At 33.9% G+C, this 16,265-nt stretch overlaps 1 protein-coding gene across 3 annotated transcripts in view; it reads right to left on the bottom strand.

Moving 5' to 3' along the window:
* LOC121387996 overlaps window positions 1-16,265 on the bottom strand; it is a 37,803-nt gene that overhangs the window by 3,220 nt on the left and 18,318 nt on the right. Inside the window, exons 10-13 of one of the 3 annotated variants that reach the window (XM_041519186.1) lie at window positions 15,660-15,783; window positions 6,343-6,423; window positions 5,457-5,771; window positions 4,521-4,694 (exon numbers count right to left, since the gene is read on the bottom strand). In XM_041519186.1, the coding sequence (XP_041375120.1) occupies window positions 4,521-4,694; window positions 5,457-5,771; window positions 6,343-6,423; window positions 15,660-15,783 (694 nt within the window). Of the gene's footprint in view, window positions 1-4,520; window positions 4,695-5,456; window positions 5,772-6,342; window positions 6,424-11,748; window positions 12,055-15,659; window positions 15,784-16,265 lie in introns of those variants that run through there. The other 2 variants (XR_005959915.1, XM_041519187.1) reach the window with 2 other exon arrangements.

Raw genomic sequence — 16,265 nt, 5'->3', positions numbered from 1 at the left:
AGATTTTTTTTCAAAATGATGGTTTTTGTTTTGATTTTTTCAATTGAAAATACCTTGAAATGTTGAGTTCAAAAAGTGGTTTTCGGCAAGTATTTTCGCTTGACAACAATGGCGGCATGTCACGGTAATTTTCAGGGATCGATAGCTGATTGTAACAGCTAATTTGATAATAAATTTGATCGTTTTACCAACAACGAAAATTACCAAATATTGCAATATGAATCGTAGTTCGGGTTTAAAAAAAAATTCTGGTCAGAAAACCACTGTTATCGGGAATAATGGACATAAATACTGGACAGCTGGCCACAAATGCCCGTAAGTAAACGCAACTTTTTTGATTTTTTGCCTAATTTTAATCACCATTACAAGCCTGGAAATAAGTGTCCGGTCACGGTCATTGTCCGGTACGTATTTGTGATTTGTCACGATTTGACAGTCGCGTATTTAATATTAGCGGTCATCTTGTCCGGCACAAAAACTGCTATTTTTATTTTGTCTTAGCCGATTTCTCTATATTTTGAGAAAAAAAAGAGAGGCATATTTTGAATATTTTCCGACTAGTGTGCACGTGCACGAAGCTTACATTAGTTTTTATGGTAACTAAATACAAACGAGAAGGCATTTACGTTTTCCACGAGAAAAAACAACACACAAATTGTTTTTGTCTATTAATAGACACGCCTAATGACCTCACCTCGGCGAATCATTGGTTCAATGGTTGACACAAACGGCGTGATAATTATAAGCGTCTTTTAACACTAAAGTTTACCTTTAAAATTAACTGACAATTAATTGATTCCGATTATAATTATTTAATGGAATGTTATTGTACCTCTAAAACGGAACGGTCACACATCGGTCATTATTAATATTATTTTGGGGGAAGAGACACCTCAACCGATTACTACAGCTGGTGTCTATTAATAGAGCGGGGCCGCGTTGCACACCAAAAAACCCACTGTGAACGCTACGCATTTCTGCTCAACTATGCACAACGAATAGATCTGCACGCAAACATATTTAAATACAAGGAAGAAAACACCCAAACGTACTACTAAAAAATTTATAACTTTTATTTCCTTGACGAATTGGCAGAAATCGCGTCTCGCGAAATATGTCTGCTGCACTTACGCTGCTTATACGGAACGCGGGTCCGATCAGAAAGTCGTTAATCGGCAAATGTGTTCCGAGTGACCCGAATAGCCGACAGCACGAAATTTTTGCCCCCCCCCCCCCCCCCCCCCCCGAGCGAAGTTAATTATGTCAGTAAATAACATAAAATAACAAATCAACAGAACACGTCTTATACTTTATACGGGTCAATATATATTTAAAAATAATAACAATAAAACGTGAAACCGAGAATATAGTGACGTCATCGCCCGTGCATGCACAACGGATATCACGTGGTGTCCGTAAAGGTAAAGAATTTAGAATGTCGAAAAAGATAACATCTTTTTTGGATAAAACTACAAGTGTAGCAAGTACAAGTAGTAGTATGTGTGATACTAATGTCGGTAGCGAAACATCAGATTCATCCCCACAAATTACCAGCATTACAAAGAAGCAGGTTAGAACTCTACGATCAACAACGTTGCAAAAATGGATAAATGACGACTTGGTAAAAACTAATGCATCCGTTTGGTTAAAACACGAAACAAATTCTAAAGGTGAGGTGACCGTAATGAGGTGTGTCGTCTGCACACAGTTTGAGAAAGAGATACGGTGTAGTAGAGATTTCACTGACGTTTGGATAAGAGGGTCTACAAACATGCGCTTATCAAATGCTAGAGACCATTCTTCAACAAACTACCATAAACATGCATACAAACTTTACGTCAAGGACATGAACGCTAGGGGTGAATGTGTTGAACATCTTCACAATGTATTTGAACCAGACCCCCAACAACAAACGCTTGGTGACAGCTTTTGTAGTATGACTAAAGTACAAGAACTTCAACAAATAAAAAAATTTGAAATAGCATATTTTATTGCCAAAAAAGAGCTCCCATTCTCTGTGTATGAAGATTTGATTAAACTGGAAACTTACCATGGTGTAGATATAGGTGTTCAAGCTTACACTAACCGTAAACAATGTGCAGAATTTGTGGACATTCATGGACAGTTTATAGCATCAAAGCTGCATGATGATCTTTCAAAAGCCAAATTCTATAGTGTTTTAACTGATGGGAGCACAGACAAGTCTGTTACAGAAAAGGAAGTTGTATATGTACTGTATTTTGATCCTTATTCTAAAATGATGAAATTGAAGTGAAGCTTTCATTTCTTTACCTAAAAGATGTCAAAAAAGGGAGATGCACCTGGAATACTTGGTGCAATTGAGGAGAGTTTTCACTCACTGGGTATCATGCCAAGTGAACTTATTCAAAGCTTATTGGTTTTGGTGCTGATGGTGCATCAGTCAACAGTGGTAATAAAAGTGGAGTAAAAGCACTTCTGGAACAAAAAGCACCATGGCTAATATATACATGGTGTGTGGCTCACAAATTAGAATTGGCCCTGAAAGATGCCTTAAATACTACCGTATTTCAAAAGGTGGACAATATGCTGCTGAGGTTGTATTACCTTTACCATAAATCTCCCAAAAAACTACAGGAACTGAAAACTTTGCACAATTTAGTCAAAGATACATTTGAATTTGAAGAGGGCTCTCTGAAACCAAAACGTGCTTGTGGTACAAGGTGGATTTCTTTCAAGTTGTCAGCACTGCGGATGGTCCTGGATAAATATGGTGTTTACATGCAACATCTACAGCACTTAGCTGGTGACAAAAAATGTAAAGATCATAAAAAGATATGTGGTTATCTGTGTGAGTGGAATTCTAGTCGCATGCTTTTGTATGTTGCATTCTTTATTGATGTCCTGAACCCAGCAGCTATATTGTCCAAAGCATTTCAAGAAGATGTTATTGACAGTGTTGGAGTTCTACATAATATCAAGTGTTCTGAAGAATCTCTTGATCAATTGTTAACTAGGTCTTTTGAGGATCTTCCTGCTGTTAAATTTCTGTTTGGAAAGTTACAAAAGACTGATTCAGTGTACACTTATCAGGGGATAGAATTCACTAAAACAAGTTTTCTGAAGGCCACTGAAGATGTAAAATCAGCAAAGAATACCATTATAAATGCTGTACACCGTGCCATGGATTCCAGACTAAAGGGTGCCAGCAGTATACAGCTGAATAATGTTGCCACTATATTAAACACTGAACACTGGAAATCAAATGTTGATGTGGCAGGTGTAGACTTTACGGATGTCAATGTTACTGAACTGATAGAGAACTTTCAGCCTGTATTGCTGAAACAAGGATTTTCTCCAGATGCCTCTCCTCAAAATATTCTAGAGGAATGGCACGACATGGTCAGGTACACACTGGACTTTTTACAGCCACATAAAAGTTGTTACAAAAAAACCTGGAAAATTTTGTTTAACTGCTCTAAGTCCACTAAGTGGAAGAATATACTGACTTTCATTGAACTTTGTTTTCTGTACCAGTTTGTAATGCAAAACTTGAGAGAATGTTTTCTCGCTTAAAAAGAACAAAGAGTCATAGCAGGTGTTCTTTAGGTGAGGACAGGTTAACAAATATCCTACGAATTGTTGAGGAAGGTCCCCCACTGGGATCATTTGATGTAAGCCCTGTAGTTCATCTGTGGAACCAGGTGAAAAGGAGGAGACCAAATCAGAAGAAAAGGCAAATGTACAAAAAGAGACCCCCAAAAGTAAAATACCAGAAACTAGAAACTGAAAGAAAGGAGATTAGTGGATCTGATTCGGAGTCTGGTGACACAAGTGAAAGTTTTAGTGATAATGAAAATGTATTCTGTTTATCTGACAGTAGTGACAGTTCAACATTTGAAGGTTTCCTGCCTACGGATATATAACATGAACGATATCATAAACTAGAAACTAGAAACCGAAATCAGATACAAGTCAAAGTTATGCTGACAACATTGTTTCTTATCTGATTCTGACAACAGTGGCTGCTTAAGATTTGAAGGTTTCTTACCAAAGTGATATTGGCAGTTGTTGATCTGAATACAATAACAATGACCATATAAGTAATTTATCAGTCATACTATAATTTCATGCATTTATTAATATTACAGGATTAATAAAAGATAAATAACATTCTAAAATTTGTAATAATTGCTTTCGATATTTACACACTGGCATGCAATTTGGTGACAGGTACATTTTAATTTGTGACAGGCACAAACTGACTGATATAGGACAGCTTGACAGGCACGGTCCAAATAATTATTTCCAGGCCTGCATTAGCCGATCTAAAATAATAAAAATTACAAAAAAAAGACACGAAAATAATACTTACTGATTCATATATGAACTTTATTTCATGTATTTATGAAACATTTAAGTGAATATATGTGAGTAAAAATTATAAACTTGTACCCACTCAACGTGGTTTTTGTTAAAAATTAATCCAGTAGTCTAAAGGTTAATTGGAAAGCAAACACACGGCTGTGTATAACACCCACCATTATTAATATCTTGCAACGGCTGTATGAGTGAGTTCGTGCTGGTGGTCCCTGGAAGAATGAGGATCATTGGAGTCTGTAGGGGGGCCGGGCTCATGACGGGGGGTGCGTGCTGCGGAACTGTTGTCATGTTACTACTTGACACCATCGGGGACGACGTCTGAATGTTACTCGCTGAAAATTAAAAAAATTATATTTTATTTGTTATGTACATTTTGGCAAGATATGTTGTCAAGATTTTTATGTTTATTTTTATCCAGTTACCAAAAATGTAAGTCATGTGACTAGCTTAAATACAATAAATACAAAATGAATAGTTTGTGAAAAATATATTTTTTAATAAACTAATTATGTGCAAATTTGCAATGTTGAAAACTTCAAAAGTTTTTTTTTATTTTCTTTTATGTCAAGCTTATCAAACTTAACTGTCTTTGCGATTTGAGAAATATCAGCTAATCCTCTAACCTGGGAGACTAGAAGCCTAGAAAGATTACTAGATCCCACACGAAATATTTTGTCCCATCCCAAGATGAACTAAATGCATATGGTTTCACGTTTAAAAAAGATGTTTTATTTTTATTTAACGACGCACTCAACACATTTTATTTACGGTTATATGGCGTCAAACATATGGTTAAGGACCACACAGATAATGAGAGAGGAAACACGCTGTCGCCACTTCATGGGCTGCTCTTTTTGATTAGCAGCAAGGGATCTTTTATATGCATCATCCCAGACAGGGTAGTACTAACCACAGCCTTTGATATACCAGTCGTGGTGCACTGGCTCGAGCGAGAAATGGCCCAATGGGCCCACTGACAGGGATCGAACCCAGACCGACCACGCATCGAGTGAGAGCTATACCACTGGGCTACGTCCCGCCCTTTTTACATTTAAAGAACAGTTAATTGCCAAATCATTTTCCAATGAACCTACTTGGTGGCGGAGGATTCATAAATACAGTTTTTATCGTTGCAGCCGACTCTGATCCGGTCACTGTGTGCTGTGCAGTGGGTGGGGTCTGGACGTTGGTCGTCACGACGCCACTGACCGGCATAGCGGCCGCTGCAGGGGGAGGAATCTGATACGAACTGGGAGGCGTGGTGTTCATTTGGACGTTCAGGTCTGGATACAGGACGGGGGTCGTCCCAGTACTGGAGATGCCTTTAACGGTTCCAGGGGGAAGTTGAAACAGCGACGTGGTCGAGACTGTTTGATGCTGCTCCACTTGACGGATCAAATCCATTGCAACTTAAAAAAAAAAAAAAAATGTATATAAATTCAGGCTTTTAAAAACAGAAGAAGAAAAAGAGTGATTTTTTAATATATCAACAATCAAGGCTATGAAAGTCTTATTTGTATAAATCTAACAGTAAGGGGCGGGATTTAGCTCAGTTGGTTGAGGTGCTTGCATTCCAGGATCGAACCACCTCGGTGAATCCATTCAACTGATTGGATTTGTTCTCGTTCCAACCAGTGCACCACAGCTGGTCAAAGGCCATGGTATGTGATTTTCTGTCTGTGGGAAAGTGCATGTAAAACATCCATTGCTACTAATGGGAAAATGTAACAAATGCTTGACATCCAATAACCGATAATTAATAAATCAATGTGCTCTAGTGGTGTCATTAAACAAAACAAACTTTAACTTTATGTTCAAGCCCTGGACATGTGATTTTTTTTTTTTACAACCAACACACATTTATCACCAATCACAGAACTTGTGGTGTTCACTTCTCTATCAAAAGTTGGGTGCATCTCGAACTTTGACCCAGCCGGAAGTTATATGGTTTAATACTACCTTTAGTAACTAGTAAATTACCTGGAGAGACTCCATACGGAACAGACTTGTTCTGAATTTGGTCCGTCTCCATGGGATCTTCCACTTTTATTGTTGGCGGCACTTGATAAAACAGGATGGAAAAAAAACAGGTTAGTTTGGATCATAAAAACATACGCAAGTCATGTCCACACTTCAAGGAGAGTCCTTAAGCTGGGCATGCATTCAGGGGAGAGGGGATTTGGTTTAGACCAACCCTTTTCTCACATGCTGTTAAAGTAACTCTAAAAGCCTACTTTTAGTTAAAAAATGCAAACACACACACCCAAACACACCCTCCCTTTAGAACAGACCTGTTCCATGAATTATTGGAAAATCTCAGAGAATTATGAGTAATAATCACACTATAAGAATTTCTTAAAAAGATGAAAAATAATTTTAACAAAAAGAAACGTATGGATTAGTACATTGTACATGCAAATTATATAATATGAATCTACACATAGCTCGCTACATCGAAGCAATCAAATGTAGCACTAATTAGTTTTAGAGTAGCCCGCCCCTTAAAAGAACTCTCCAGTAAAGTGCAAACACATGTTTACATTTAAAATGCCCCAAAACCAACAAAAATTATATTAGATACTAACAATAAGTACATAAACATATTAAATGTGAACTACTGCATTAAAAATCAAATCAAAATTGTTTTGTGTATGTATAAAAATGGCAAAAAAAACAAAAAACCCCACCCAAAAAACATGTGCTTAAAAATAAAACTGTGCATAGTTTGCTTAAAATTACTGAAACATTATGAAGTTTTGAGAACAGATAAAAAAAAAGAAAAAAAGATTATGCAAATAAAAATAAAACTCCCATAACAGGATCAAGACTTAACTATGGCAGCCAGTTTAAAACAGATTGTTACTCACTTTTATCAAACATAACTAGCCATAACATTATCAAATGAAAATGTTCTACAATCTAACTGTAAACATTATCTGTCACATTAACTCAAAACCTGGGTTATAGTGTACCATACCCTTTTTTGTTGTTGTACTGCATGACATTTATTTTCACAGAACTCAATATTGTATTACAGGCTAGCAGCGGCACTCGCCAAATTCGCCAACTGCGAATTTCAAAAACAATTGGCAAATTTTATTTTGATTTGGCAAAATAATTTGATGAAATAATTGATATTTTGTTAGAAAATATCTGGGTTTGTGCAATTTTTAAAGTTTAGCAGATAATCTGGTGAAATGTTTTGCTGACCCAGAGTTAGCCCTCAATATTGAAACCAACTAAATTGTTTATGTTTTCTTTAATACTTTTGCATGGGTATTAGACTAAGAAGAACTGACGGTGATTTTAAAGGATATAAAAAAAAAGATAAAGATCTTTCAAAGAAAAAGAGAAAATGACTGGAATGGAGTGCTACAGCAAAGAAAGAATAATATTTTAAGACAATTTAATTCTGTGATAACTGCCTGTAACTACACACGTAGGGCTCTCAACAATAGCTGTACAGTGAATGCCTAGATTGAGTTAATTTAATAATATTTTAAGACAATTTAATTCTGTGATAACTGCCTGTAACTACACACGTAGGGCTCTCAACAATAGCTGTACAGTGAATGCCTAGATTGAGTTAATTTAATAATATTTTAAGACAATTTAATTCTGTGATAACTGCCTGTAACTACACACGTAGGGCTCTCAACAATAGCTGTACAGTGAATGCCTAGATTGAGTTAATTTAATAATATTTTAAGACAATTTAATTCTGTGATAACTGCCTGTAACTACACACGTAGGGCTCTCAACAATAGCTGTACAGTGAATGCCTAGATTGAGTTAATTTAATAATATTTTAAGACAATTTAATTCTGTGATAACTGCCTGTAAATACACACGTAGGGCTCTCAACAATAGCTGTACAGTGAATGCCTAGATTGAGTTAATTTAATAATATTTTAAGACAATTTAATTCTGTGATAACTGCCTGTAACTACACACGTAGGGCTCTCAACAATAGCTGTACAGTGAATGCCTAGATTGAGTTAATTTAATAATATTTTAAGACAATTTAATTCTGTGATAACTGCCTGTAACTACACACGTAAGGCTCTCAACAATAGCTGTACAGTGAATGCCTAGATTGAGTTAATTTAATAATATTTTAAGACAATTTAATTCTGTGATAACTGCCTGTAACTACACACGTAGGGCTCTCAACAATAGCTGTACAGTGAATGCCTAGATTGAGTTAATTTAATAATATTTTAAGACAATTTAATTCTGTGATAACTGCCTGTAACTACACACGTAGGGCTCTCAACAATAGCTGTACAGTGAATGCCTAGATTGAGTTAATTTAATAATATTTTAAGACAATTTAATTCTGTGATAACTGCCTGTAACTACACACGTAGGGCTCTCAACAATAGCTGTACAGTGAATGCCTAGATTGAGTTAATTTAATAACAACCAGTATAGGATAGCAGGAAACATTTTGTTCAATATCTAGTCGCGATTTGCTACTCAAATTTCAGAGATTGCTACACAATTTTAAAACATTAAATGGTAATTGCTAATCAATTTTCAACTGACAAGAAATGTCGCTAATCAAGATTTTGAAAACAAAATGTTCCCTGGATTACAATAGTGCATATTCTACAAGTTATTAGATTTACCCATTAAAGACTAACAATAAATGAAGAGTTTAGGCGCAAAACGCGATATATCAATTTTTTTAATTTTCAGTAAAGGTGATTTTTTTAATTGGCGTATATCGCGTTTTGATAAAAAAAAATGGGATTTACCCAATACAATTTCATAAGGATCAATCACGTTTTGCGGCAAATCAGTGGGCCTACAATCAGCTCTTACTGACATACAATAATGGTTTTAACTTAAAAAAAGAAAGAAAATGATTTATATCGCATTTTGCGCCTGAACTCTTCAAATTAATAATCTAAAGGGTGTTGGGGGGGAGAGAGGATGATTTTTTTTTTTTTTAAATAATAATTAAAAAAAAAAAAAAATTAAAAAAGAGAAGAAAAGAAAAAACAGAAGAACATTTGGAATTCAGACAAAGCCGTAATATTACACAATATTAAACAGAGCCATATTCAGCAATGATATATTTCAGTTCAATGCAGTTAAGAATTTAAATGGCAGGGTTTCTGCCTTAGGGTAAAATGGGTATGGTGCCATATACAATTGTTTTTGCAGATTAAGTCACAAAATTAATGACTTTTTATCATTATTGTATGAGCTTCTTAACCGTAACCCTAACCCCATTTCTTTTCTTGGGGAGGCCCCAATACCCTGTCATTCAGCACACACATTGTAAATATTCAATTCCATAGCGCCATACCCAAAAATTTCCTTCTAGCAGAAACCCTGAATGGATTATGGATTTTATTTTTATGCTTACCTACATTGTTGCTATTTTTGTCTTTGGCTTTTTATCTTTCCTTGATGCCCACAATTCCTGTTTATTTATTTTCAATTTATCTAGTTTTGTTGTGTTAATACAGGTACATGTAGTTAAAATTTAAGCTCAAATGCAAGTATTTAATGTTCAAATTAGCTTACGGACATTTAAAATCAACATTATAATGGTTCCAAATATTATAATTATTTGTATTATTACTTGAGAGAAACCACATAATGAAGAATAAGTTTGAGAAAATGGTACACATGATTAAGTGATGAATAACACAATTTATACTATTCATAAAACTGGCACCAACAATAACATATAAAAAAGGAACCAAGTTAAAATTTGTAATATATATATAATATGTATACATACACACACAATACATTAAAACCATTTCATATTTTAAAAATATATGTTAATTTTAGCTTTTCAATTGGCACTGTAAAATTAGTAAGTATCACAATGAAACATTCATTCTTGATGGCCAATAGCATCTGGTTATAATGAAGCTTGCAGTAACAATCTGTAACATATGATCTGATTGGTCAAGAGTTCACTGTCAGACACAGAAAACAATTCATGTTCAAACGGCCCACTCTCTCACAACCTGTAGTGCGTCACTTTAATCAGAATCTGAATGATTCAAGTTTTCACAACACAACTACATGTATCAAAGATTACACATTGTTACTACAAGTCTCACCATTAAATAATAATTTTTAAAAATTGTTTTAAAATCAAAGACTTCTTTGGAATTAACTGTCTTGCCTACCAACTACTTCGGTGAATAAAGAAATAATTTGTGATGTAACATTCAGGATTAATCTAGTTCTTAAATAAATAGATAAATAAATAAATTTAAAAAAATAAAAAAAATAAATACATTTTAAAATAAAACTAAAAAATTACCGGTAAGGTTTTTGTTTTATTTATGTATTGAGATGGATATTGATATAGGAGTTACCTGTATAGTTTGTAAGAAATGGGAGCGAAATACAAAAACTTAATGATGGATCAAAACACGGAATTTGACGCCATTACTGTTATTGGAGAAGTAATACCTATATCTGTGAGACAAAAAACATATGGAACTGAACAATTAAAAGAACATCCTGAATTTGCTGCATTGTAACAAGTTTTTTATTAATAATTTTTTTTAACAGCTAGTATTACATACGTGTATTAAATATTTTTTCTTGTTCAGAATAAATGGTGTCTGTATATTCAATGTGTTTCTGATGTGTCCTTAATATTAGTCCAAATTGGATTTGGTATCCCAATAATTTCGTATATACGAAAATATATATATTAGGAAATAAAATTAAGTTCGACAATGTGCTAACATTAGGACTATCAGAAACATGTTTAATAACTAACCACTGATATTTTCTTCAGAAAAATATATTTAATTTGTAATTACCATCGTTAAAGTCTTTGTTGGTCGACTTATCTTGACAAACGCCGAAAACTCAGGATAGTCCTTTTAACCTACATGTATGAACATATGTACATGTCGGACGTCCATACATATACTAAGGTGTATTTCACGTGCATTGTAAATATATAGAAGCATAGGTCACAGAGAACCAAATCACCATAAATAGTAGGGACCTACATACAATTTAATAGTAGCTACAAATGAGGTATTTGTGAAATTGTTTTTAGAATGGTTTTTTTTTTCTGTACCTCTTTAGCATTAACACCTTCACTATATAAATAATAATACTGTCCTGGGACAGAATGAATGAATGAATGAATGAATGAATGAATGAATGAATGAATGAATGTTTAATGTCACTCCAGCACAAACAAAACATCATATGCTGGGACTATGTTGTGTGTAAGATTTCGAACAATCAATATTATTATTTAATTGGTGAACATTAAAAAAAAAAGAGAGAAGATTTGAACTAAATTTTTAAATATTTTAAAACTACCGAATGCCAAGCCACAAAAAAGGGTGTTATGTATGAAATAAAATTGATGCTCGCCGTTGAGTTTTGTGCTTCAAACATTAAAATGACTGTTCTCTCATCTTGAGAACATCATTGAATTTTGTGCTTTAAACATGAAAAAGACTGTTCTCTCGTCTCGGGAATATGATGGTAATGAGCAAGAAGCATCCAACAAAATATGACAAACATTTAAAATTTTGTATCCAGAGTGAGTCTATTTAAGTTTTCAAAATAGATCCACCTGCTATATGATCTGTGAGCCACTAAATGGCTACATGCAACCGACAGACTGCAGACTCTAATACACAGAGTCTTAACTCTGACACTCGATTCAGCCCAGATTCCGCAGGTCTAAAGGTAAGATCAAAATTATTAATTGGAGCCCCCATTCCCAATATTTATAAATACAGTCTGAGAGATAATTGATGGAATGAATCATACAGATGGAGGTTTGTTCTCTGAGCAAAGCTAAAAGATATTAAAACGAGCCAATTTAAAATGCAGTCAATTTTTTATTTAAAAAAAAATATAAAAAAATCGACCAATCTGGAAATTACCAAACAGATCAATGTATTCAAGTGGCAGAAAAATAGATGATAGTAAATTTTCTTTTATATCTGTTGCTAATTTTCTGTGACTAGCTTTTCATATCATAAATAAATAAAAAATTGTGAAAGTAAACTGAGAACAAAAACCCACAATATTAAAAGTGGCTATGTAGCTAAATTAAATTCTTCATAGTCAAAAAAAAAAAAAAAAAAAAAAAAAAAAAAAAAAAAAAAAAAAAAAAAAAAAAAAAAAATCTGAACAAGAAACTGACCCACACACCCTCCTCACCCCTCATCTTTTTTTCTTTCATTCTTTTTTGGGAAGTAACAAACAATGATTTTAATGGGAAGGAAACTGACTGCATACAAGACAACAAAATTAACAGATCAAAAACAGCCATAGAAGTTGAAACTGCCAAATCGGCAAGGAATATGATGGAATTAAAATGAAAGCAAGGAAAGGGGGCAACAGAATTTAAAAAAAACTAATTAAGATTCCAATCCTACATATTATTAATTTGGAAAAACTCAGTATCTAAATTATTACAGTGGGACTAAAAAAATTACTGTTATTAAAATAACTCCTTGTGGTTTGTTTAAAAAAAAAAAAAAAAAAATCTAAATCTCAATAATATTTGTCCAAGAACATGACTTGCAATTTAAAAAAAAAAAAAGAGAAAAAAACCCAAAGAAAAAAAGTTTCAAATCTCTGGGGTATGTAAAAAAAATTGTACATCAAATACAACGTAAGACCCAAACTTTTAAGACTATGCATGTTCGTGAAACTATGAAATAATTTGCCAGTGGTCTTGACTGAAATACGAGGTTAATAATGTAAAACATTTGCTATGTTCAGAATGGTCAACCATCTGTATGAAACATTGATTCTGCATTAAAACAAAGGAAAAATTATGTTTGTACAGTACCTCTCAACACTTGAATCGATCCTTTCTTGATATTAAGATCCTTGGTGTAAAGACATTTCTTTTTTTATATATATTCTGATGGTGGCATCCAAAAGCTCAGCAAATATACAACCCAGACCTCCTACACTAGCAAATTTCGAATAATGCAATCTAGGCATATTGAAAAAAGTTACTTTTTTCTCAACAAAAATGTCATCCATCCACAAACTATTTGGAATATGAACTGGAATAAAATAAAATAATTCTGATTCTTAGTGATATAACCCTGGATTTAATGGCATAGGAATGAAGGTCATAGTGAAAGTAATCTTCAAAATGCATTTCAAAATATATCATAGAATCTTTAAAACTGTCAGCAGTTACAAAATCTGCTATCGATGCCTCAAATATGATGAAATTTATCAAAGAATGTTTTTACTACAGTAACATGTGTAAGAAATCAGCTGATCCTATCAACGTATCCATGTTTATAAACACAGACAGCCTCCAACTAAAACAAGAACACCACACACATCTTCAGACCGAGTTAAACACAAGAACCCAATCAAGAGAATACTGTGATAAAATGTAAAGGCCGATTCAACCAGTATTTTTGTGCCCCTATAAACAATCTTGTTGTTTAATAACGAGTTCTGCTGTTGCCTTTGGTGTGAACATGTGTTCCATGAATACATGCAGTCATAGCTGGATAATCAACTGTTATTATGTTAAAGAGAAAGATGCATTTAAAAAAAGAAGAAGCTAAAACAAAAAATGCCAACACATACTATAAAACAAACTAAAACAAAGTGGCTAACATTCCAACACTATCAACTACTGTAAGTAACATTGTCTTAAGATACTTTCTTCCAACTTGAACACAGTGCAATACCTAAAGAATGAATTTTCCAAATATTCTCCAAAATGTAAACCTTTAAATGAACTCTTGGACTGAATAATGCATTTTTTAGTTGGCCAACTAAACAAGAGGTACAAAAACCAATTAAAAGCAGTTGACAACCTGTTAAAAAGTAATTATTCTTGAAACTTTTTATTCATAATTAAGACTGCATAACATGATCACTGTCACACTGAATCTTTTTTCACCTTGCTTGCGTATGACCCCCTCTACCAGTTCATGAAACTTTTCCCACCTAAACCTTAAACCATAGCAAATATTCTTGAACAACCTAGATTGAATGGCACTGAGGAGGAGGATGGCATTTTTGCTGAACCAGAGGGAAAGAAAGTCTTTAAAAATAATAATTCCAATTAGTGTTTTTGAAAACACTCAGCAGACTTGGAGGTCAGGGTTGTACTATTTTCAAGGCTGAAATCTAACATTTATTATCAAAACATACACGACACTGCAAAGGGTTGCTCAAGCAATGGATGCCGGTTTCTGTGATAAAATGACGTGACTCCGACTCAACCAAACCACTCATGGGAGGATTTCGAAATAAAAACTAGAAACATTTTAGTTTGTGTTTTTCCGATTGCATTGACTTTGTCAATCCGATATAATACAAAGCAACAACAGCGGCATTAAAAACAACTTGTTAAACTCCCAGCAAATATTGTATGTATGTACGGGAAAAAAAAAAAAAAATCCACACACAACACAAATGCCAAAATACGATTCCCAAATTGACTAATTTGATCGAGTCAAAGCCATACTGACTGGTGCACTAACTGGGAATAGAGGAAAAACATACAAATTTCTCAACACATGTGCTATAAAATTAAGCACTATGATATCTCAATTAAATTTTGACAGCTTATAATAATTTACATACTGCTATGTAATTGAAAGCAGCTTTAGTCACCAGTTAGTGAAATCTACCTCATTAATACTGTGAGGGTATAAAAATGTGCTAAATATTACACATCATATAAATATGCTTTCATCTTGGTATCATGGGGTGTTACTTTAATAATGGTCGTCATGGGGGGTGGGGGGGGGGTGGTTAAAAACCGGGGGCGAATTTGTCAATGTGAAGACTGTCACATGTGCCACACAGTGTGTCATTGTTCGTGTATGAATATTTAACACACGACTGTCGCAAAAGAAAAAAAACAACTATGGGCAACAATGTGTGACAATAAAAAAAAAAATGACCAACATGCAACAGTACTCAAATTTTAGGGTGATACCAACATGAAAAGTCACTGAATTACTAATTTTTTAATTTTTGTTTTAAAAAGATGATCATCATACCATGGTAATAAAAATGATATTTAATCATTTCAGATTTTGAAGCATTAAACTAAAATACAGAAGTCGATTACAGTTACGACCATTAACCTTGACATACATGCCAAGAAATATAATGTCAGTTACATTTTTATTCAAGAAAATGCACGCAGATGCTTCCACAATACATTGGAGACATTGTTTCTTTTTTGTTTGTACATCTACAAGAAGTTAATCACTCACAGTATGAAGGAGGTTACACCAGCCACAATGTGATGAATGAACGTCTAGTGCCGGTCAAATACTTACATGGCTTGTACATAAACTCGTGAGGATCGCTCAGCTTACCACGACATTTCACAATGATCTGCATGTCAACGGGTTTGTCAACACTTGCGTTATGATACTCGGGGACCGTACAGATCAAATGTGTCTAAAAACAAGTTAAAAAAAAAAAAAGAAGTTAACTACAGTTTTGACTAAATCTCGTTTCAAATTATTCTTATTATTTCTCAAAATGATAAAATGTCTAATAAATATCACAAGGGCTTCTAGATTATGGTAGGCCCACTTTAATGGCTAGTGATATTCAATGGTGGGCTAGTAATAACTACTATAGCCATGCCCGATGGCTAGTGAAAAAAAGTTGTCAAATGCAGCATTTAAGTCTTATTTTGTAAATATGAATATCCTGCCCATCCTCCAAATCCAAGGCTTTTTAAGCTCAATCTCCCTATTTAGGTAGGCTAACATATCCGATTATTACTATTAGTAACATTGTATTTACTTTAAGTAGGGCTAGTCAATTTTTAATCGTGGCTAGTAAAAAAAATTAAATCACTGATCAAAGCTAGTAGATTTTTATAAAAATTCTAGAAGCCCTGTATTGCAGAGTCCTACAAATGAGATGTGGCT

This window comes from Gigantopelta aegis, chromosome 14, assembly GCF_016097555.1.
Source record: "Gigantopelta aegis isolate Gae_Host chromosome 14, Gae_host_genome, whole genome shotgun sequence".
Lineage (NCBI taxonomy): Eukaryota > Metazoa > Mollusca > Gastropoda > Neomphalida > Peltospiridae > Gigantopelta > Gigantopelta aegis.
This window is presented reverse-complemented; position numbering and strand designations above follow the sequence as displayed.